This window comes from Sus scrofa, chromosome 14 (genome assembly GCF_000003025.6).
Source record: "Sus scrofa isolate TJ Tabasco breed Duroc chromosome 14, Sscrofa11.1, whole genome shotgun sequence".
Lineage (NCBI taxonomy): Eukaryota > Metazoa > Chordata > Mammalia > Artiodactyla > Suidae > Sus > Sus scrofa.
Window position 1 is genome coordinate 31,278,988 of NC_010456.5, and position 22,673 is coordinate 31,301,660.

The following is a 22,673-nucleotide window of genomic DNA, read 5'->3' on the forward strand; positions in this document are numbered from 1 at the left end:
CTACTGCGCCACAATGGGAACTCCAGAACTTTCTTAATAGTACCTGGATTAGCCATCTAATTTTATCCACATATAGAAATATATTTGCTTTGCTCCTTGGTAACTGGGATCTGCCTTCCAGGGGAAGTTTAATTCGGTGAACAAAGCAAAATGAAAATAGTGCCCATAGAAGATAATTAACTTCTAAAACTCATAAACTAGTAAAAGTTTCCCTGTTTTTTTATTTGGACATTTAGAAAAATTGGTTTTATACAAATTCAGGTTTTCCATCTTTATTTTTATACTGACTGTTCTTTGATACCTGAGCTGGGTGAGTCCCTGTCCATCCTCACATGTCACCCATGGTTGATAACCAGTGGCATATGGATGAATATTTAGGATAAAACTCTGACATAAATACCAAGGAACCCCCATTTTTTCATTTAGGGACTCCAGGAGGTAAACCAACCAATGTACCTTAAGCCCATTTTATTCTGCCTAGGGTGAAAGATTAAGCTAAACTATGACTGTTTTGGTAGAAGGGTAGGGGATAGATACACAGCTGTTTGCAGCCAGTGGATCTTTCTGAATTAATCTTACACAGAGGGGAGTTCCTTGGTGGCTCATTGGATTAAGGCTTCAGCATTGTCACTGCTGTGCTCTGGTTACTGCTGTGGTGCGAGTTTGCTCCCTGACCCAGAAACTTCCACATGCCACAGGCACAGCAACAATAACAAAAACAAAAACAAAAACAAGAGGAAGCAGAACATTTACAATACGTTGATTGTTTCTTGTTTTTAGCACTATCTCAGCTACTTAAACAACCTCCGGGTCCAAGACGTTTTCAGTTCAACACACAGCCTCCTTCATTATTTTGACCGCCTGATTCTTACCGGAGCCGAAAGCAAAAGTAACGGGGAAGAGGGTTATGGCCGGAGCTTGAGATACGCTGCTCTGAACCTGGCCGCCCTGCATTGCCGCTTTGGCCACTAGTAAGTTTATATATTTATGTCCATGCAGAAATTGAAGAAACTATCTCTCAAATGTTAACTAAGATGTATTTTTGTAAATGTATTATATTGAAAAAAAAGAAGGATAAAAGAAATAAAGTGTTCAGCTTGGACTCATTAATAACTTCCAAAGGAAGCTTTTTGCACTGGACAAAAAAGTTCATGAAAAGCTTCTGCCAAAAGAGTCTGCCCCCTGGTGTCACTATTTAACATCACTATTAAATACATGGCCTCTTTCATTACTTCTAAGAATTCTCAACAGCCACTGAATTAAAAGGAAATTAGGTCATTAGGCCAGAGATTCCCAACAGGATTTTTCAGAGGTAATAATGGGGATGTAAAAGTTATTTTCAGTATTTCAAAAGGCCAAAAGGAAGTTGTACTTTTGGATGAGGGACTGCACGGTTTACCGAAAGTCACATGATTGTGCTTTTGGTTGGAATTCAGTCAGCTCAGTGAGGTGACACTGACTTATGCCATTGCTAAGATATGCCTATGATTTTAATAAGTAAAAATAGGAAAACTGATCAGTTATTTAGTAAATAGAGTTAAGAGGTTAAAAACTTTCAAAATACAGAGGATGTTTTGGATATAATGAAATAATGTAATGGTGAAAATGTAGGAAATTGCTTATTGAAAGAGTTTTCTCTGCCTCCCTTGTGGCTTTTGCCCACTTAGGAAAAATGGGCACTTTTCCCGTTTAAGAAAAATTCTGCCCCAGGTGTCTATGAATAGAAACCAGAGTGTATCAATGGAAGTATAGTGTCCAAAGGTGAAGAATTGAAACTTCTACCCCTTGCTATCTGGCCTAGGCAACAACTAGGAATTTGTTAACTTCTGGTTGCCACATTTTATTTTATTTTGTTTATTTTTGCTTTTTTTAGGGTTGCACCTGTGGCACATGGAGGTTCCCAGGATAAGGGTCAAATTGGAGTTACAGCTGTGGGCCTACGCCACAGCCATAGCAACACCAGATCTGAGCCGCATCTTTGACCTAGACCACAGCTCACAGCAGCACTGGATCCTTAACCCATTGAGCAAGGCCAGGGATCAAACCCGCAACCTCATGGTTCCTAGTTGGATTTATTTCCACTGCACCATGACGGGAACTCCTGGATGGCACATTTTAAAAAGGGACATAGACAAGCTGGAGCTTGTGTGTGGGACAGTTTCATTGGAGGCATTTAAGCCATGTTATGAAAATAGTTTGGGAAGGATGTGAGAATATTTAGCCTGGAAAAGAAATGCTTTAGCCAGGCATGTGTTTGACGTCTTCCTGTAGTGGAGGTCATGTGAAAAGGGCTTACAGGAGTTCCCACTGTGACATAGAGGGTTAAGGACTTGATGTTGTGGCACCTGTGGCCAAGGTTGCAGCTGTGGGCTCAGATTTGATCCCTGGCCTGGGAACTTCTAGGTGCCATAAGTTTGGCAAAAAAAAAAAAAAAAGGCTTAGATTGAGAGCTGGTGGTAAGTGCAAGTTAAAGGGCAAAATGTTTTTGCTCATTATAAGGGTAAGGTTTCCCTGTGTAGAACTCTCTGAGCAAGGGTTCAGCAGAGTGCTTATGCCAGCAGCAGGGATGACATTAGGTAATTCAAGCATCAGATTGATACTTGTATCAAAAAAAAATTTTTTTTTTTTGGTCTTTTTAGGGCCTCACCCGCAGCATATGGAAGTTCCCAGGCTAGGGGTTGAATTGGAGCTATAGCTGCTGGCCTACACCACAGCCCATGGCAATGCCAGATCCTTAACTCACTGAGCAAGGCCAGGAATCAAACCTGCATCCTCATGGATACTAGTCAGATTTGTTACCACTGAATCATGATAGGAAATCCCCAAAAATGTTTATGGCTACTCCCAACTCCATGATTTTGTGAGATTTACTTTTAATAGTAAAATTCTTGTCTTCCCAACTTTAATAACTTCTTTGATCAGGGCCTTTCATTTTTTTATGTACTCATAATAAAGAGCACCATTTGTAATATTTACCAATAAACTTTTTCTCTGTGAACACACAGCTTACCCTGGGGTTTGGAAATTTGTAATCAGTCTGCTAGATACAAATAATTAATCTCTTGCTGTACAGAATTTCTCTGTATTTATAGTATCATCAATGGATAGGCAGCTAACTATATGGAATTAATTACTAATTAATTTCTGATTACTCAACTCCAGGCTTCTTTGTTTTTAGTCCTGGAGCAATGAACCTGTGTAAATCGTTGTCACTTAGCTAATAGGATAGTGAAGATTTGAGAACCTACTATGACCTAGGCACTGTTCTAGGTGCTGAGGATACAGCAGTGAAAAAAGAGGAAAAAAAAAATACCCCTCTTGGAGATTACAGTGGGGGAAATAAATATTAAACAATGCTAAGCATGATTATAGTTTATCAGGTAGTCATAGATCAGGATGGATTAGAGAGTTAAGGGGAGTGCTGTTTTCAGAAGTAACACTCTTCCAGATATATGTACAGATCACTTCTTCCTCAGTTTGTACATTTCTGTTTGACGATGAAGGTAGCAGCTTGCCCCTCCCTAACCTCTGTTAACAGAATATTTGAATAGTGATGTTGAGTAATTGAGGGCGTGAGTAATCTGTGCATGTATCTGGAGAAAGTGTGTTCTAAGCAGCTAGAATAGCAAGTGCAATGGCCCTGAGCTGAGGGAGGAGTGTGCTTGGCCTATTTGAGGAGGAGCAAGGAGAGTGGTTGGAGTGCTGTAGGTAAGGGGGGGAATAGAGGAGAATGAGGTCGTAGAGGGGGCAGGGGTCAGAACAGTTAGGATCCTGTAGTACCAGGCAAGGACTACTCTGAATGACATAGGAAGCTGTTGTTTAGAGGCCACAGGTCTTCCCACTCTGGCATTTTGCAAATGGTTAGACAGCCAATGTGTTTCAGGCATTATAATCAGTTTGCCTCTGGCTCTTTTAGTGAAAAAATTTTTTTTTGTCTTTTTAGGGCTGCACCCTCAGCATATGGAGGTTCCCAGGCTAGGGGTCGAATTGGAGCTGTAGCCGCCAGCCTACACCACAGCCACAGCAATGCCAGATCCGAGCCGCGTCTGTGACCTATACCATAGCTCACGGCAACGCTGGATCCCTAACCCACTGAGCGAGGCCAGGGATTGAACCCGAAACCCCATGGTTCCTAGTTGAATTCGTTTCCATTATGCCATGACAGGAACTCCTAGTGAAAATTTTTATCAGAGGCTTTTCTGATTAGCAGCAGGGGAAAACCACAGGTCCTTCAAGGATTTGCCTAACCAGAAGTTCCTGTGTTGATAGTCTGCCTTTTCTTCCTACCTGGGGAAAATCTTTCTTTAGTCCTGTTTTAGTATATTATCTATACAGTTCTTCCCCCCCAACACAGCATTATTTATTTGGTCATCAGATGTTCAACAAAGTTAAATCTACTACTTATTGAGGGCTTGTGTGTGAAGATGTGCTTCCTGCCTCCAAACATCTTGTGTTCTCTTAAGTTCCGGTGCATCTCAGCATTGAAAGGGATTTAAAAGAAATGTAAAATAGGTAAAATGTTTCTTGTTTCTTTATACAAACAGGTAGTTATTGAGGAACAATTCATTTCTCCCCAGTTAAAATTAATTGTGTAAGGGTATTGCTCATATTGAAGGAAAATTTTACATAAAATTTTCCCTAAGTAAGTGGTACCCGTAGAATTTCTGACTCTATCTTGAGATCCTAACTGACCCGGCCTTTATAGAACTTCTTTTCTATGACTTGCCACTGGGAAACCCAAATTTTGAGACATCACCTGTGCCCTCTACAATTTGAAGAAATAAAGCTAATATAGATTAAATAAATAGAAGGTGCATCATCTTCTAGTTCATCAAGTATTTAATTAAGCACTGCAAGGTGGGGCACATATAGCATTTCTTTAAGCATTTTCAGAGGTGAGAGCTCAGTGGGGCCAAGAATAATAGGCTGAATTTCCACGGAAGTTGAGAGTTGGGGGAAATATCCCAGCTGGAGGGAAACGATGTGAGCAGAAAAAAATCAGTCTCAGAAGTGAAAACCCAGGGAGTTCCCGTCGTGGCGCAGCGGAAACGAATTCAACTAGGAACTATGGGGTTGCGGATTTGATCCCTGGCCTTGCTCAGTGGGTTGAGGATCCAATGTTGCAGTGAGCTGTGGTGTAGGTCCTGTGGTGTAGGTCACAGATGTGGCTTGGGTCTGGCGTTGTTGTGGCTGTGGTGTAGGCCAGCAGCTGCAGCTCCAATTGGACCCCTAGCCTGGGAACCTCCATATGCTGCAGGTGCGGCCCTAAAAAGACAAAAGACAAAAGACACACAAAAAAGAAGCAGAAACCTGGAATTTCTATGGTGGCTCAGCAGTAACAAACCCAACTAGTATCCATGAGGATTCAGGTTCAATCCCTAGCCTCGCTCAGTGGATTAAGGATCTGGCGTTGCCATGAGCTGTGGTGTAGGTTACAGACATGGTTTGGATCTGGCATCGTTGTGGTTGTGGTGTAGGCTGGCAGCTACAAGCTCCAATTTGACCCCTAGCCTGGGAACTTCCTTATGCTGGGGTACAACCCTAAAAAGACCAAAAAAAAAAAAAAAAGGAAAATCCTCAAAATATTTTTTAAAACTAGTTGCAAAGAAATTATAAAAATTGGAGTTTCTTGTGGTGCAGTGTATTGAAGATCTGGTATTGTCCCAAACTGCGGCAGCTCTGGTCGCTGCTGTGACTTGGGTTTGATCCCTGTGTGGGGAACTTCTACATGCCACAGGTATGTCCAAAAAAATTTTTTTTACACAAGAGGATGCAAAACATTCAAAATACATTGTTTCTTGTTTTAGCACTATCTTAGCTACTTAAAAACTTCCAGGTCCAAAGAAGAAGAAAGAGTATCAAATGCCATAGTTTAAAAAAAAAAAAATCAAAGAATGCAGAATGGAAGGCAATGAAAAGTAAAATCTTACATTCCTTCCTTGTCCCTCCGCTCAGCAGTAGACACCTTAAAAAAAAAAAAAAACAAAGAAAAAAAACACCTTAGGATCTGAGATGAAGAAGTTATTATCCCTTGTCCCTTTTAGTAGAAATCCACCTTAGAAAGGACATGTTACCTCTACTGTTACTGTTTCTTGCTGCTGGAGGATGGGAATGCCTCTGAGGGAATAAGCCCATGGTTTCAGCTTCTGACCCAGAGGCCTGCACGCTGGTGTATTACTGTACAGATCACTTCCTGTTACCGTTGCTTGCACATGTTTGTGGTTGTTAATGAGATATTAATGTTGAGTCTGTCTTTAGTCAACAGGCAGAGCTTGCCCTGCAGGAGGCAATTAGGATCGCACAGGAGTCCAACGATCACGTGTGTCTCCAGCATTGCTTGGTGAGGCCAACCTCCTGTCCTGGAAGTTCTGCCCTGGGGTTGAGTTTGTCTTCGAAAGGCCCCATTTGAATCGAGTTATTTTGCAGTTGGATGGTCCTTAGCAGTGTTGGGAAACTAGATAGATGGTCAGGGAAATTCAGGAAAGGCAACCCATATTTATTTATCTTTCTTAATTCTTGATGTCCGTTTTACCTTGGGGGCATTTCTTGTTTACGAATTTTAATGCCACTTGCCATGCAAATCTACCACATTAAACATTGGCATTTGCAGTACCTGGTAACTGATTAAGACCTTGTCCCTTCAAAGCATAATTGCCAGGCACCAGGAGAACACAGAATTCAGCAACCACCTGAGAATTTCACTTTCTTAATTACAGGCGGTATGGAGGCTTCATGCTTTTTGTCTGGAACATTTGCCACTCACTCCTCTCAGAGGTGAAGAAGATCAATGGCTTGTTTATTTCAGTCTGATGATTTTAATGTGTTTGATGGGTTTCATTTAGGTTCATAATTTGTGAAAACGTATTTCAGAGAATTTATTTTGTCCCTAGTTAATTTGTTCTTACAACCATGCTCATACTTTCAATAGAACATTAGCCTTTATCATTGTTATGATACATTTTGATGATTCCCCTTGGCAGAGCTGGCTTTATGTCCTGGGGCAGAAGAGATCTGACAGCTATGTTCTGCTAGAACATTCTGTGAAGAAAGCTGTACATTTTGGGTTACCGGTAAGGCTCATTTTTCTGTGAGATTGTTTAAATAAATGGTATGGTTTTATGCTTGGTAGTTTCATAGGACCTTAATTATTAATCAAACCACTATATTCTTTTTTTTTTTTTTTTTTTTTTTTTTTTTTTTTTTTTTGTCTTTTTGTCTTTTTTGTTGTTGTTGCTATTTCTTGGGCCGCTCCCGAGGCATATGGAGGTTCCCAGGCTAGGGGTTGAATCGGAGCTGTAGCCACCGGCCTACGCCAGAGCCACAGCAACGCGGGATCCGAGCCGCGTCTGCAGCCTACACCACAGCTCACGGCAACGCCGGATCGTTAACCCACTGAGCAAGGGCAGGGACCGAACCCGCAACCTCATGGTTCCTAGTCAGATTCGTTAACCACTGTGCCACGACGGGAACTCCAAACCACTATATTCTTTTGGTAGGTTTCTCTCTACTCCCTTTATCCGAATAACATCTCTCAATTAGATGAGATCTTTGTTTATTGATCAACACTAACTTCCACATATTTACTTAGAAATTTTTTTTTTTTTTTTTTTTTTTTTTTTTTTTTTTTTTTTGCTTTTTAGGGCCGCACCCTCAGCATATGGAGGTTCCCAGCCTAGGAGTCAAATCGGAGCTGTAGCTGCCAGCCACAGACACAGCAACGCCGGATCCTTAACCCACTGAGTGAGGCCAGAGATTGAACCCCCTACCTCCTGGTTCCTAGTCAGATTTGCTTCTGCTGCACCAAAACGAGAACTCCAGAAAAGCCTTATTTTTAAACCAAGGCTTGGCAAACTCTTCAGCCCATGGGCCAGATCTGGCTCACTGTCTGCTCATGTATGGCCCTCAAGATAAGAATGAGTTTTACATTTTTAAATAGCGGGGGTGGGGGGGAGGGACAAAAAAGAATATGCTATAGACCAAATGTGGCCAGCAAAACCTAAATTATTTACTATCTGGCTCTTTATAGAGTAAGTTTGTTGGTCGTTTTAAATAATAAACAGAGCCAGGAACCAATAAACCTGACCAGCAGATTTGTCCGTTCACATTTTGGATAACAGGGAGGGACCTGAATTATATTCCTCAGTGACAAACACTGAGGGGCATTGAAAGGGCACAGTCAGTCTACACATGAAGTAGTAATGATTCTTAGAATCTAGATTACTGTTGTTCAAAGAACCTTTTTCTGTCTCATAAATGTATATATGTATATATATGCTTTTTAAAGCTGTAAATTGTTGGAGTTCCTGCTGTAGCACAGTGGGTTAAGAATCTGACTGCAGCAGCTGTGGTTGCTATGGAGGCCCTGGTTTGATCCCCAGCCTGGTACAGTGGGTTAAAGGACCTGGCATTGCTGACATTGTGGCATAGGTGTGGTTGTGGCTCGGATTCAGTCCCTGGCCCAGGAACTTCCACATGCTGCAGGTGTGGTCATAAAAAGAACAAAAAAAATCTATACATTGTGTAGTTGATTCATTTCTGGGAGATGAAACTTACATGTTTAGAATTGATTGTAATAGCAAAAGTAAGTGGTTCTTTAAAATAAATGATAGACTTCTTAAGCACAGTTTTTGTTATGGATTTTTTTTTTTTTTGGCGGCGCTCGTAGCATGTAGAAGTTCCAGGACCAGGGATCAAACTTGTGTCACAGCTGCAACCAGCAGTGACAATGCCAGGTCCTTAACCCACTGCACAACTAAGCGAGCTCCTAAGTGAGGGCTTTTTTTAGTTGTGCTTTTGTCCTTTTTTTTTTTTTTTGGCTTTTTAGGGCCGCACTTGCGGCATATGGAGGTTCCCAGGCTAGGGGTCCAATCGGAGCTCTAGCTGCCGGCCTACACCACAGCCAGACCCAAGCCACATCTGTAACCTACACCACAGCTCACTGCAACACCGGATCCTCAACCCACTGAGCAAGGCCAAGGATCGAATCTGCAACCCCATGGTTCCTAGTCAGATTTGTTTCTGCTGCGCCACAACAGGTCTGAGCTTTCATCCTTGAAAGTTATACCAGAAGTTAATGAAAAGATAAATTATGCTCATAATAGGCAAACTTTTTTTCATTTTTTAAAATTATAGTTGATTTACAGTGTTGTGCCAATTTCCGCTGTACAGCAAAGTGACCCAGTCATACATATATATACATTTCTTTTTCTCCTATCATTCCCCATCATGTTCTTTCACAAGAGACTGGATATAGTTCCCTGCGCTATACAATAGGACCTCAGTGCCTATCCATTCTAAATGTAATAGTTTTCATCTACCAACCTCTTAATCCTAGTCTATCCCACTCCCTCCCTTCCCCTTTGGCAGCTACTAATCTGTTCTCCATGTCTATTGGTCTGTTTCTGTTCTGTAGATAGGTTCGTTTGTGCCCTATTTTAGATTCCACATATAAGTGATATCATATGGTATTTGTCTTTCCCTTTCTTTCTTTCTTTCTTTTTTTTTTTGTCTTTTTAGGCCTTCCCACAGTACATGCAGATTCCCAGGCTAGGGGTCTAATCGGAGCTGTAGCTGCTGGCCACAACCACAGCCACAGCAACGCAGGATCTGAGCTGTGTCTTTGACCTATACCATAGCTCACGGCAACGCTGGATCCCCAACCCACTGAGTGAGGCCAGGGATTGAACCCGAAACCCCATGGTTCCTAGTCAGAGTCACCCCTGCTGCGCCACGACAGGAACTCCTGTTTTTCCTTTTCTGACTTACTTCACTTAGTATGATGATCTCTAGTTGCATCAATGGGCATCCATTTAAAATCTCCTACTACCTGTTGTGCCCAGCACTTTTGACATACACTATTTGATTTTTATCCTTAAAATAATTATTTATGATAGGTTTGATGCCATTTTACAGATGAGGAAGTTGAGGCTTTCTGAGAAGCTAAGTTACTGTTCCCTAGGTCATATAGTGAGTGGCAGAGGCAGTGTTTAAGTCCACATCTACTTAACTTCAAATCCCTGGCTCTTCCCATTGTACCATCGGCCTCTCTTCCATTCCCACTTTTAGGAACATGTCTCATATGGGTCAGGGTTAGGCTGTTGGTGCTTTCTTTTTAAACAGTGCTGTCATTGGGCATGTATTGAAATGTGAAATATGCCAAATTTCTCAATAAAACATTCTGTCATGTAATTTCTATCCTGAGTTGTGGGTATGTCTGTCTCCTTAGTACCTCGCCTCCCTGGGAATACAGTCCCTAGTTCAGCAAAGAGCTTTTGCTGGGAAGACTGCGAACAAACTTATGGATGCCCTAAAGGACTCCGACCTGCTCCACTGGAAACACAGCCTGTCAGAGCTCATTGATATCAGCATCGCGCAGAAAACAGCCATCTGGAGGCTCTACGGCCGTAGGTGGGTCTTTAAGTAGATGGTCAAGGCTGTGAGGGCATGAATCCTTTTATAGATGAGCAGAAGCTAGCAAGCGGTTTTGTGAAAGCCAAATGGATGCTAGTTATTTGTTCAGGGGATTAAAGAAAATGCATTATAATTTGGGAGCATTTTCTACTTTGCACACACTTTGCAAAGGTTTTTCCTGTGCCCATTTTCTTGTTTGTTTGTTTTGTTTTGCTTTTTAGGGCCGCATCCGTGGCTTATGGAGGTTCCCAGGCTAGGGGTCGAATTGGAGCTACAGCCGCTGGCCTACACCGCAGCCACAGCAACGCAAGATCTGAGCTGCGTCTGCGACCTACACTGCAGCTCATGGCAATGCCAGATCCTTAACCCATTGAGCGAGGCCAGGAATTGAACCTGCGTCCTCACAGATGCAAGTCAGATTCGTTTCCACTGAACCACAGTGGGACCTCCCTGTGCCCATTTTTATTTACTCCTCCCAACTGCTCTGGCAGGTAACTAGGGGGTGATCTCCATTCTTGGATACATAGGACAGTCATACATCTGATCTGCCCAGATCACAAATGAGTTAACAAGTGACAGAGCTCAGACTCAAGCCAGGTCCCCTGACTCCATGCACTGAGACCCCATGCTCTAAGAAGGGAACTTCTCTTCCTGTTGGCAGCAGGCATGGGCCACAGTCTCATTCAAGTTGAGCATCCCTTAGCCCTAAAGCTATTATAGAAAGAAAGTTGCTTTCCTGTTAACCAAGGTGTGTTCTCTATCTCCAGCCTTGTGTATAATTGCCATTTAGCCTCCTTCATCCTGGAAGTAAACTTATTTTTGGCCATACCTGAGGTCTGTGGAAGTTCCCAAGCTGAGGATTCAACCCATGTCACAGCAGCGACCCAGATCCTTAACCAACTACACCACGGGAAAACTCTGGAAGTAAACTTCTGAACCAGATTTTTTATCCTGGAGTCCTGCCACTATCTCATCTCTCACCTAGACAGTCTGCTGTTTCTAGGAATTCAGTAATGAAAGGAAGTGCCTATTTTATCAGTCTTGTTCTTGTACTTGCAATGATTTTTGGCACAATGTGGTCTGAGACAGCTGCAGACACTGGCCACTGCTTATACTGCCAGGGCAGCTGGTGCCAGGGTGGCATCAGGTCTGAATTTACCCATGAAAACTAATTAACGTACTGTGACCGCAGGGAAAATTAGAGGTACTGGGGGGTCTGGGGCTTGGAATTTCCAGTTGTGCCGTAACCACTACATGTGTTCTTTGGGGCTACATTCCAGGATGCTTTTCCACTGTCCTTGTCCTGAGGACAGGAGAACTGGCAGTGGGAGATACCTTCTCCCACGAAGCCAGAACCTGCAGAGGGACTTCATTTTTCTCCATTTCCACTCTGTGGCTGAGGGGCAGCCTGGGTCTCTTGCCTGAAGGGGATTCCTGTTGTCTCCTCACCCAGCACCATGGCACTGCAGCAAGCCCAGATGTTGCTGAGTATGAACAGCTTGGAGGCGGTGAACGCAGGTGTGCAGCAGAACAACACGGAGTCCTTTGCCGTTGCACTCTGCCACCTCGCAGAGCTGCACGCAGAGCAGGTAGGCAGTGGCTGGGCCAGCATGCTTCTGGAGCAGTGCATGGTCTGCCATTTCTTTCCTCTAGTGCTTGAGAAAAGCACTGGACAGGTCTGGTTGGGTGCAGGTGGCTGAAAGGGTGAAATGGACTGAGTGTGGGGTCTACAAAGTTTGTTGAACTTAGGATCCTTTCTGCTTCAGGGAAGGGAATAAGAGGTCAGTTATTTCCATGTAACAAGTAGAATAGAAAGGAGTCTTTGAAACATAAGGAAGCAGAGCTGCCTATGTTTATGGGAAAAGGAAGAACATAATAAGAGTGTAGCTAAATGATAATAGCTAAGGTTTGCTGCACATTTTGTTCTGAGCCAGACCCTCTGCTCAGTGATTTTCCAGGTATGATCTTCCTGCTTCCTTACAGGAGCCCTGCAAGGTCAGCTCTGTTATCATCCCTTTCTCACAAAAAGAAACTGAGTTCCAGGGAGCTAAGTCCCATACCCGAAACTAGTAAATGTCAGTATCAGATCTCCATCCCAAGTCTGACTGACCCCAAGGAAAGACAGTGAGGATAGGGCATAACCTTGACTTACAGCCCAAGTGATTTTACACAGTTCTTTTTGTAGGGGATTGATTAAAGGGTTCCTCATGCTGCTCTAGGCTTGCTTTCCCCTTTACTCAAAAATATCTTTTTTTCATGGGAAAAGGTCAAAGAAAGTGCTTATCTAAAGCCTTCTATCTCACTGAATACTTCCTTGCTATGCATACATTTTCTTGATCATATTATTTTCTCCACCTCCTTGTGGTATAATAATGATTGTTAGGTTGCATCGTAACACTCAATATTCTTTAATCTGGAGCCTAGGGATCTTTGAGTGGTTTTCGTCCCTTTCAGAAGTCTATAAATACTTCTCTCTACTAGACATATTTTAGCATTTTACAGTCCTTTAAGTGGCTGTGTAAGCAAAGGGGCTGGATGGGCTCTGGCTGATGGATTCTGCCTGCACCTTCATCCTATACCTTAAAGCATCGCTCAGACTTTGTGACATCAAAACAGCAGGCCACCCCCTCTTGCTGTTTGCTTTCTTTCAGGAATGTTGCACGTTAATCACTTTCTTGGTTTTCTTCCCCCTTCTAAGAGCACTGGACCATCTTTAATGGCTTCTTTTCCTCTGCTGGTGCCTTGGTTAAGCAGAGCATTTATAATAAATGAATCAGTGAACATTCAGTTGGGTATTTGATATGAGCCTCATGTTGACTTTTTTTTACCAACACCTTTATTGAGATGTGATTCACATGCCACACAATTTACCCATTTAAAGTGTCCCTGTGACTTTTTCAAGTAGGATTCTCCCCACTGACCCCCCACCTCAAACTGTAGCATAACTTCCCTTCTGTTCTCTTTGAATTACATAGGGTAGAAATTATTACAGCTTTACAAAAGTCTGGTCTTGGCTCAATTCTTCGGCCTTGAAACTTTCTCCAAGGCCAGGTGTTATAGTTCTGTGACTTTTTTTTCCTGGGGTAAGGACTGAAAAGTAACCATGCTCTTTGGACCTGTAGTCATCCTTCCATCCTCAGCCCTTTTTCATCTCTGGGCTTATGTGAAGGACCAGCTGACCCCATCATTGTCTGGCTCTAGTGGATGTGCTAGGAAGCCGTTAATTGCACAGCTAGGAGATAGTGGCTGCTTTATTTCAATTCAGCCTCTTTCCCCACCTTTCCTCCACCTGCCTTTGAAAGACCTTTCTAGTGTTAGAACATCAACCATGTAGCCTACTGGGCTGATGACTGTCACATTTTATTTATTTATTTATTTTTTTGTCTTTTTGCTATTTCTTTGGGCTGCTCCCGTGGCATATGGAGGTTCCCAGGCTAGGGGTCGAATCGGAGCTATAGCCACTGGCCTACGCCAGAGCCACAGCAATGTGGGATCCGAGCCACGTCTGCGACCTACACCACAGCTCACGGCAATGCTGCATGGTTAACCCACTGAGCAAGGGCAGGGACCGAACCCGCAACCTCATGGTTCCTAGTCTGATTCGTTAACCACTGCGCCATGACGGGAACTCCAATTTTGTTTTGTTTTAATTTAATTTAATTTGTCTTTTTAGAGCCATACCTACGGCATATGGAAGTTCCCAGGCTAGGGGTCGAATCGGAGCTGTAGCTGCTGGCCTACACCACAGCCACAGCAATGTGGGATCTGAGCCCCGTCTGTGACCTACACCATAGCTCATGCCAATGCTGGATACGTAACCTACTGAGTGAGGCCAGGGATTGAACCCAAGACCTCATGGATACTAGTCGGGTTCATTACTGCTGAGCCACAATGGGAACTCCGACTGTCACATTTTAAGTTGCACAGGTTCAACTTAGACCTGTGAAATTAAGCTTGGCTAACTGTAGAGGAGGCAGTTTTATCATAAGTTTCTGTTTGCTCTTGTATTTCCTTTGTGTCACCTTCAAATTGTGTCCTGAAATTGATCTTCAAATAAACTGGACACCACCCTTTGCTATGGCAGTGACTGGGGCTTGGGTGAACCTGGAAAGAAGTTATGGGGTCTGAACTGCTGTTTCTGAGCTTCCTCCTGCAACCCAGAGGAAGTGCTAAGAGGGCCAGCCCCCTTTGCTCTTTCTGCCCAGTTCTGGGTAGGCATGTCACGTTCCTCTCTTGGCCTCAGGAAGTGGCAGATCACAGTGGGGGTTGGGGGGAGTGCTGCCCTGTGTATACTGTTCTCTTCACTTGGCTTGGAGGTTTGACGGCCATCTAGAGCCATGCACCCAACTCCGTGTATTGCAGTCATGAAAATGATGAGTGTAATTGGCCAGTTACAATCACAAGACTAAAAAGATCAGTGATCTGTTATTGTAATTCTGGGTATTTTGCACTTAATTCACTTCAAATAAAAGTTCACTTGTGGTTTGACTGAGCTTGTGGTTTGAAGGTGTACTACCTAGTCAAAGGATTGGGACAGACTGAAAAGCTTTTGGGGTTAATAAGGTAAACATTCCAGCAGTGTGAGAGTATAAAAGAAGACATGAACATGTATTCCCAGAAAAAAAGTAAATGATTATAAAACTTGAAAAAATTTCAATGTAATCACTAAAGAAATTCAAATTAACGCAGTGACATACCAGTTTTACCAAATGAAAAGGCAAAGAAGCTTAAATACTGGGGAAAGAGAAAAGTGTAGAATGTTGGTAAAAAAAAGTACTTTGTACATTTATATGTGGTAATTTAGTGATAATATATACATCAAAGAGTTTAACAGTGCCTACTGCTTAGCCCAACCATTCTAAGGTACTATCCTAAGGAAATAATTAGACAAATGTGCAAAGATGTGTGCATCAAGGTAATCATTCTAGCATTTTTAAATGGAAAAAATTGGGAGTATTCAAAATATCCCAAACTGGGAGATCATTCTGATGGACTATATTTATTTACATAGTAAAATACTGTAATGTATAGATTTGTGTTTATTGACACTGGAAAGATTAATTCACTCAAAAAAATAATTGAGTGCCTATCATGTGGTAAATAGTGTTATAGGCATTTTACAAATATGGTATGTATACCTGTTTTTTTGTTTGTTTTTTGGGTTTTTTTTAGGCCACACCCAAGGCATATGGAAGTTCCTGGGCCAGGGATTGAATCTGAGCCACTATTTTGACCCATACCACAGCTGTGGCAATGGCAGATCCCCAAACCACAGAACCAGGTGGTGATTGAACCCGTGCAGCCATAGAGACACACTGGATCTAAACCCCCTGTGCCACAGCAGGAACTCCAAAGCCTTTTTTTTTTTTTTTTTTAATGGTTGCACCTGTGGCATATGGAAGTTTCTGGGCCAGGGATCAAATCTGTCCCTCTGCAGCAACCTGAGCCACTGCATTCTGATTCTCAACCCGCTGTACTACAACAGGAACTCTGTTTTTGGAATATTTAAATGATTTATATATATTATATATATATATTTTATTTTTATTTTTATTTTTTTTTTGCTTTTTAGGGCTGCAGGTGTGACATATGGAAATTCCCAGGCTAGGGGTCAAATTGGAGCTACAGCTGCCAGCCTGTACCACAGTCATAGCAATACCAGATCTGAGCCTCATCTGCCACTTACACTGAAGCTCACGGCAATGCCAGATCCTTAATCCACTAAATGAAGCCAGGGATCGAACCTGCCTTCTCAGAGAGGCAGCCTCGGGTTCTTAACCCACTGAGCTACAAAGGGAAAAGGGAACTCCTACATGTATAATGTAAAAAAAAATTTTTTTTTTTTTTTTTAGGTCTGCACCCATAGCATATGGAAGTTCCCAGGCTAGGGGTTGAAGTGGAGCTTGTAGCTGCCGGCCTACACCACAGCCCACAGCAATGCAGGATCCAAGCTCTGTCTGACTTACATTACATCTCGTGGCAATACCAGATCCTTAATGTGCCGAGAGAGACCAGGGATTGAACCCGTGTCTTCATGGGTTTATTACTGCTGAGACACAATGGGAACTCCTCAAAAATTTTTTTTTAGTGTACAAGTGAAACACATTAGAAACTAAAAAAAAAAAGGGCCTTTTGATATTTGAGTCTCTGCCTAGGGTTGCCCAGGTTGCTGCACCAAGAACAGGTGAGTCACGTGGACATCCTGTGAGTGGTGCAGCAGGGGTGGTGTCAGACAGGTGTGCTAAGCAAATTGTGCCTTTCTATTTCAGGGTTGTTTTGCTGCAGCTTCTGAGGTATTAAAGCACTTGAAGGAGCGATTCCCACCTAATGGTCAGCATGCCCAGGTAACCTGTCTTTTGTGTATCATTGATTATTTCTGAAAAGACCATTTATATTATTATCAAAATAGGATATTTTAGAATCTTCCCATCTTGATTTCTCTCTGTGACATCTGTGGGGTCACCATAGGAGATTCCCATAAGATATGTTCAAGAAGGCCGAGAAGCGAACTCTAAGAAAAGATTAAAATAGGATACTTTCCCCATGTCTTTGTGGTTTTAAATTAGTATTCCTTACATCTCTAACTGTATGGGAATAAGAAATCATCAGAGTCCTTTGGTAGATCAAGAATGAGGGCGCCGTTTGGTTATTCTGTCTTTTCCTCCCAGAATTGAAGAACCTTTTGGGAAGATGTATCCAGAGGGAATGAACCTTATAAAGGAGTTCTAGGTGTTCTGTTCCTTCTTGCACTGATTTCTATCTCTGATGGGACCAAGAAAACCATTATGAGGGACCTCTTCTTTTTTTCTTCCTCTTGCCAAGTTTAGTGTTCAGGTGATGAGGGAGTTTGAAATCATAAGAGACCATGGCTTGGGAGTCTCCTACTGTTGGTCTGGGGGATTGGGAGGTGGGGTAGGGGGAGGCTGCCACCATTCACATGGGTTGTCGGCCCCACTGTATTAGATATAATGTGAATGCCCATCTGCTTGTGAGCTGTGCTGGCATCTCATGGCTGCTTTCAGCAGGCTGTGATCTGAATTCAGAGTATCCAGACAGAAAGGTGGTAAGCCAACATAGAAGCTAGCACCCAAGGCTGCTGTGGGGAAAAAAGAATTAAGCATGTTGCTATGTTTGTGCTGTGATAGAACAGTTTTATTTATAATTCTAGCCATTTTTTAAGAAGGTGCACAGTACAAAAACAGAAAAAGTCAATTTAATTCACATTCTCAAAAAAAATGTATGGCTGATAAAGAGATGAAAAGATGCTCATCTCTTTATCAGCTATACATATTTAAAGCATTAAAAGATGCTTTAATTTATATTTCCCTTGATCAAAAGTCAAGGAAATAGAAATTAAGAAAATTTTTTTTAATTTAAAAAATAGAAATTAAAAAAAAATTAGATATTTCATACCCATCAGACTGGCCAAAAGTAAAATATCTGACACCACCAATTGTTGGTGAACATGTGGAACAGTGAGTAATGTCATACACCACAGATGGGGAGTGTAAAACAGGTGTAACCCATTTGAAGAACATACAAACACTGTGTTAAGGAGAAGGTGTATATATGTTCTACAACCCAGCATTTCCACTACTTGCTGTGTGCCTGGGATAACTATTGCACAAGGAGTGAGAGAGGAGAGTGTTTATTGCAGCATCATAAAGAAGGGTGAAAAATTGGTACTCCCTAAATACCCATCAACATGAAAGTAGATAAGTTGTTCCATATTCGCATAGTTGAAAACGATTCATCAGTGAAAAGGAATGAACTACTTGTATTAACATGTGTAAGTTCCCTCAAACAATGTTGACCTTAAAAAGCAAGTTGTCGAAGTTCCCTTCATGGCTAAGCAGTTAATGAACCCGACTAGCATCCATGAGGATGTGGGTTTGATCCCTGGCCTCGCTCAGTGGGTTAAGGATCTGGGATTGCCGTGAGCTGTGGTGTAGGTTGCAGATGCAGCTTGGATCCAGCTTTGCTATGGCGTAGGCCGGTGGCTACAGATCTGTTTGGACCCCTAGCCTGGGAACCTCCATATGCCACGGGTGTGGCCCTAAAATAAACAAAATAAATAAATAAATAAATAAAAAAAGCAAGTTGTCAAAGGATGCATATATTATGATACTCTTTAACGAAGTTAAAAACATGTAAGATCATACTATGTATTAAGAATAAGTATATATTTTGTAACAGAATAAAAGCGAATGGGAGTGATAAACTCCAAATCAAGTGCTTCCTCTGGAAAAAGAGGAGAATGGAATTTGCAAAGGACCTTAATAGTATGTAATAGTATCAAAAGCAAATAAAGTAAAATGTTCTGACTCAACAAAGTTGATGATTGACACACATAAGTTGGTTATTTTGTTCTTAGTGCTTTTTCACATACTTGAAATTAAAAAAAAATTAAATCTTAAGAAATGCATGTGAGTTGTAATATTTGCTAATAAGCAAGTCAGAATATTTTCAAATTTCTGTTGAATAATGAGATGAACACCTGCCATTTTATTCTTTTTTTTTTTTTTTCTTGTTAGTTATGGATGCTGTGTGATCAGAAAATACAATTTGACAGGGCAATGAATGATGGCAAATACCATTTGGCTGATTCACTTGTTACAGGAATCACAGCTCTTAATAGCATAGAGGGTGTGTATAGGTAAGAAATTTTGAAAAAGCTAACCCCAGAATGAAGTAATTTTTCAGATGGCTTTATTCTTATTTGTTTTGTGTTTGAATTACTTACTAACTTTAGCTTAGAAAAAAGCTTTTTTTATTTATTACCTGTTTATTGTATGACGTTAGAAAATGCAAATAAGCAAAATGGAGAAAGTTAAGGATTACCCAGAGATAATCACTAACATTCTATCTATAATTCCAGACTTTTTTCTTGTGTGTACATGTGTGTGTAAGCACATATGTGCTTTTTTTTTTTCTCTTTTAACAAAAATTATGTCAGGCAGAGTTATTCCCCTTGGGAGATTTACAGTCTAATTGAGGAGACAGATTCTAACCCTGAAAGTGACTCTACATAAAACCTTTGCAAAACATCAGCATCACCATTTGTGCTTATTTTGTTTCTGTGTCAGAAAAGCAATCGTACTACAAGCTCAGAACCAAATGTCAGAGGCGCACAAGCTTTTACAGAAATTGTTGATTCATTGTCAGAAAATCAGGAACGCAGAAATGGTGATCAGGTAAGGGGGTGCTTTTGTGCATCTCTGCTGGGTGGCACTTTGTGCTTGTTGTTCTCATGCCATGCCTTCCTCTTTGCGGGCAGTGTCCTGCTGTCTGTGGCCGAGCTCTCCTGGCGATCTTCCTCCCCTACCATCGCACTGCCCGTGCTCCTGCAGGCTCTGGCTCTCTCCAAAGAGTACCGGTTACAGCATTTGGCCTCCGAAACAGTGCTGAACTTGGCTTTTGCCCAGGTAAGCAGATCTCTGTTTTTATAGCACATATTTGTGCTCAAGAACTGGCTAGTTTGTTACTACTTTTCAGTCTTGAAAAGGTTAATAATGAGGTTTCACTTCTTAATATTAAAATCTGAGAATGCAGTCTTACTGTGCTGGCCTTCCATGGAAATGTGGAGCTGCGAACTTGGTGACAAGCTGACACCTCCCAGTAGCACTGGCTTGACCAAGATGTTTATTCACTTCATTGAGGACCCTGAGCTGGTTCAGAACTGTGCTTGATTTAACAAGGGGATGAATAAAGAAATGAGGAAGTCATGTGTTCCTTGAAAGATTCTAGAAATTAAATTGTCCTTTATGTTTGTTTTCTGTCTCCCCCTGAAGAATGTAAAGACCATGAGAGAAGGGACTGTTTCTTCCCTGCTATGTCCTGTGATACCTAGTAGAATCTGCACATAGTAGATTAATAAATATTTATTGAATGAATGAATTTTGAACTTACTGGAGGAATTTACTGATTAAAGCAGACATTCTCCAAACTGTGCATTAGGACTATTGGGAGATTTAAAAACTGTCTGCATATCTGGCCTTGCCTCAAACCTACAGAGTCAGAATCTCTAGGGGAGGAGCCTAAGAACCTATTTTCCTTACCAACTTCCTCAGTAATTTTTTTGTTTTTTCTGAGTTAAGATTAAATTCATTGGAGTTCCCTTGTGGTGCAGTGATTTAAGGATTTGGTGTTGTTACTGCAGTGGCTTGGGTCGCTGCTATGGTGCAGATTTGATCTCTGGCCCAGGAACTTCCACATATTGTGGTTATGGCCAAAAAAAATAAAAATAAAAAATAAAATTCACATACCTGTTTTAACCATTTTAAAGTATACAGTTCAGTGGCTTTAGAGCATCTGCCATGATTTGCTACCATCACCACTGTCTATATTTTCATCACACCAAATAGAAACCCCAGACCCATTAAAGCAATCATTCCCCATTGCCTCCTTCCAGCCCCTAGCAAACACTAATCTATTTTCTTTCTCTATAGGTTTGCCTGTTCTGGACATTTCATATAAATGGAATCATACAGTATATGGCCTTTGTGTCTAGCTTTTTCACTTGGCAACATGTTGTGAGGGTTCATTCACGTAGATTGTGTCAGTTCTTCATTCCTTTTGATTGCTGAATAATATTCTATTGGATGGATAGATTACATTTTATTTATCCATTCATCAGTTGATGGCATTTGGGTTGTTTCTACCTTTTGTCTATTATGAATAGTTCAACATTCATATACAAGTTTTGTGTAGATATATGGTTTCATTTCTCTTGAGTATACTTAAGGGTGGAATTGCTAGGTCATGTTTAACTTTTTATGTTTTCCACTGTGGCTATACCACTCATATTCTCACCAGCAATGTGTGAGGGTCCCATTTCCTTTATATCCTTGCAACTACTTGTTATTTGCCATTTTATTAGTGTGAAGTTATATATCATTGTGGTTTTCATTTGCATTTCCGAAATAAATAATGATATTGAGCATCTTTTCATGTGTGTATCAGCCATTCGTGTATGTTCTTTGGAGAAATGTCTAAGTCCTTTATCCATTTTTTAAATCGGGTTGTCTTTTTAACTTCAGTTGTAAGCGTTTTTTTAATATTCTGGATGTTAGACCCTTATCAGATATATGACTTGCAAATATTTTCTCTCATTCTGTGGTTGTATTTTTACTTTCTTGATTGTGTCCTTTGACGCATGAAAATTTTTCATTTTGATGAAGTCCAGTTTACCCTTTTAAAATTTTGTTTTAGCTTTTGGTATCCTACTTAGGAAACTGTTGCCTAGTCCAAGGTCATAAAGATTTACCCCTATTTTTCCTTATAAGGATTGTATAGTTTTAGCTCTTACATTTAGATCTTTAATCCATTTTGAGTTAATTTTTGTATGTAGCATGAGGTAGGAGTCCACCTTCACTCTTTTGCATATGGGTATTCAATTGCTCTAGCACCATTTATTGAAGACCATTGCATAGTTTTGGCACCCTTGTTGAAAATCAGTTAATCATGGATGTATAGGTTTATTTGTGGACTCTTGGTTCTATTCCATTGAGCTATTTATTTGTCCTTATGCCAGTACCACACTATTTTGATTATTTGAAGTTTGTTTGCAGTCAGGAAGTTAGAGTCCTCCAGCTTGTTCTTTTTCAAAATTGTTTTACCTATCAATGTTCTCTTCCGATTTCATATGATTTTTAGAATCAGCTTGTCCTTTTCAGCAAACATGGTATTCAGAACTTGGTTTTTTTTGTTTGTTTGTTTTTTGCTTTTTAGGGCCACACCTACAGAATATGGAAATTCCCAGGTTAGGGCTCAAATCGGAGCTGTGGCCACCAGCCTGTGCCACAGCCACAGCAATGCCAGATCAAGGCACGTCTGCCATCTACACCTACACCGGATCTTTAACCCACTGAGCAAGGCCAGGGATTGAACCCACATCCCCATGTTACTAGTTGGATTTGTTACTGCTGAGCCATAACAGAAATTCTGATATTTTGTTAGGGATTGCAATGAATCTGTAGACCAACTTGGAGAATATTACTATCTTTTTTTTTTTTTTCTTTTGGCTTTTTATGGCCACACCTGCTACATATGGAGGTTCCCAGACTAGGGGTTGAATCGGAGCTGTAACTGCTGGCCTACGTCACAGCCACAGCAACACCAGATTTGAGCTGCATTTGCGACCTACACCACAGCTCACAGCACTGCTAGATCCTTAATCCCTGAGCAAGGTCAGGGATCGAACCTGCATCCTCATGGATACTAGTCAGATTTGCTTCCACTGAACCATGATGGGAACTCCATAG

At 41.4% G+C, this 22,673-nt stretch overlaps 1 protein-coding gene across 2 annotated transcripts in view; it reads left to right on the forward strand.

Annotated features, from left to right (window-relative positions):
* Nucleotides 1-22,673, forward strand: part of ANAPC5 (anaphase promoting complex subunit 5) — a 46,740-nt gene that overhangs the window by 19,293 nt on the left and 4,774 nt on the right. The window contains exons 7-16 of one of the 2 annotated variants that reach the window (XM_013982845.2): nt 781-971; nt 6,259-6,340; nt 6,981-7,070; nt 10,226-10,407; nt 11,864-11,999; nt 16,680-16,754; nt 18,945-19,066; nt 19,497-19,604; nt 19,688-19,835; nt 20,859-22,166. In XM_013982845.2, coding sequence (XP_013838299.1) covers nt 781-971; nt 6,259-6,340; nt 6,981-7,070; nt 10,226-10,407; nt 11,864-11,999; nt 16,680-16,754; nt 18,945-19,066; nt 19,497-19,604; nt 19,688-19,835; nt 20,859-20,996 — 1,272 coding nt within the window. In that variant the 3' untranslated portion in view covers nt 20,997-22,166. Of the gene's footprint in view, nt 1-780; nt 972-6,258; nt 6,341-6,980; nt 7,071-10,225; nt 10,408-11,863; nt 12,000-16,679; nt 16,755-18,944; nt 19,067-19,496; nt 19,605-19,687; nt 19,836-20,858; nt 22,167-22,673 lie in introns of those variants that run through there. The other variant, XM_001929287.5, reaches the window with a different exon arrangement.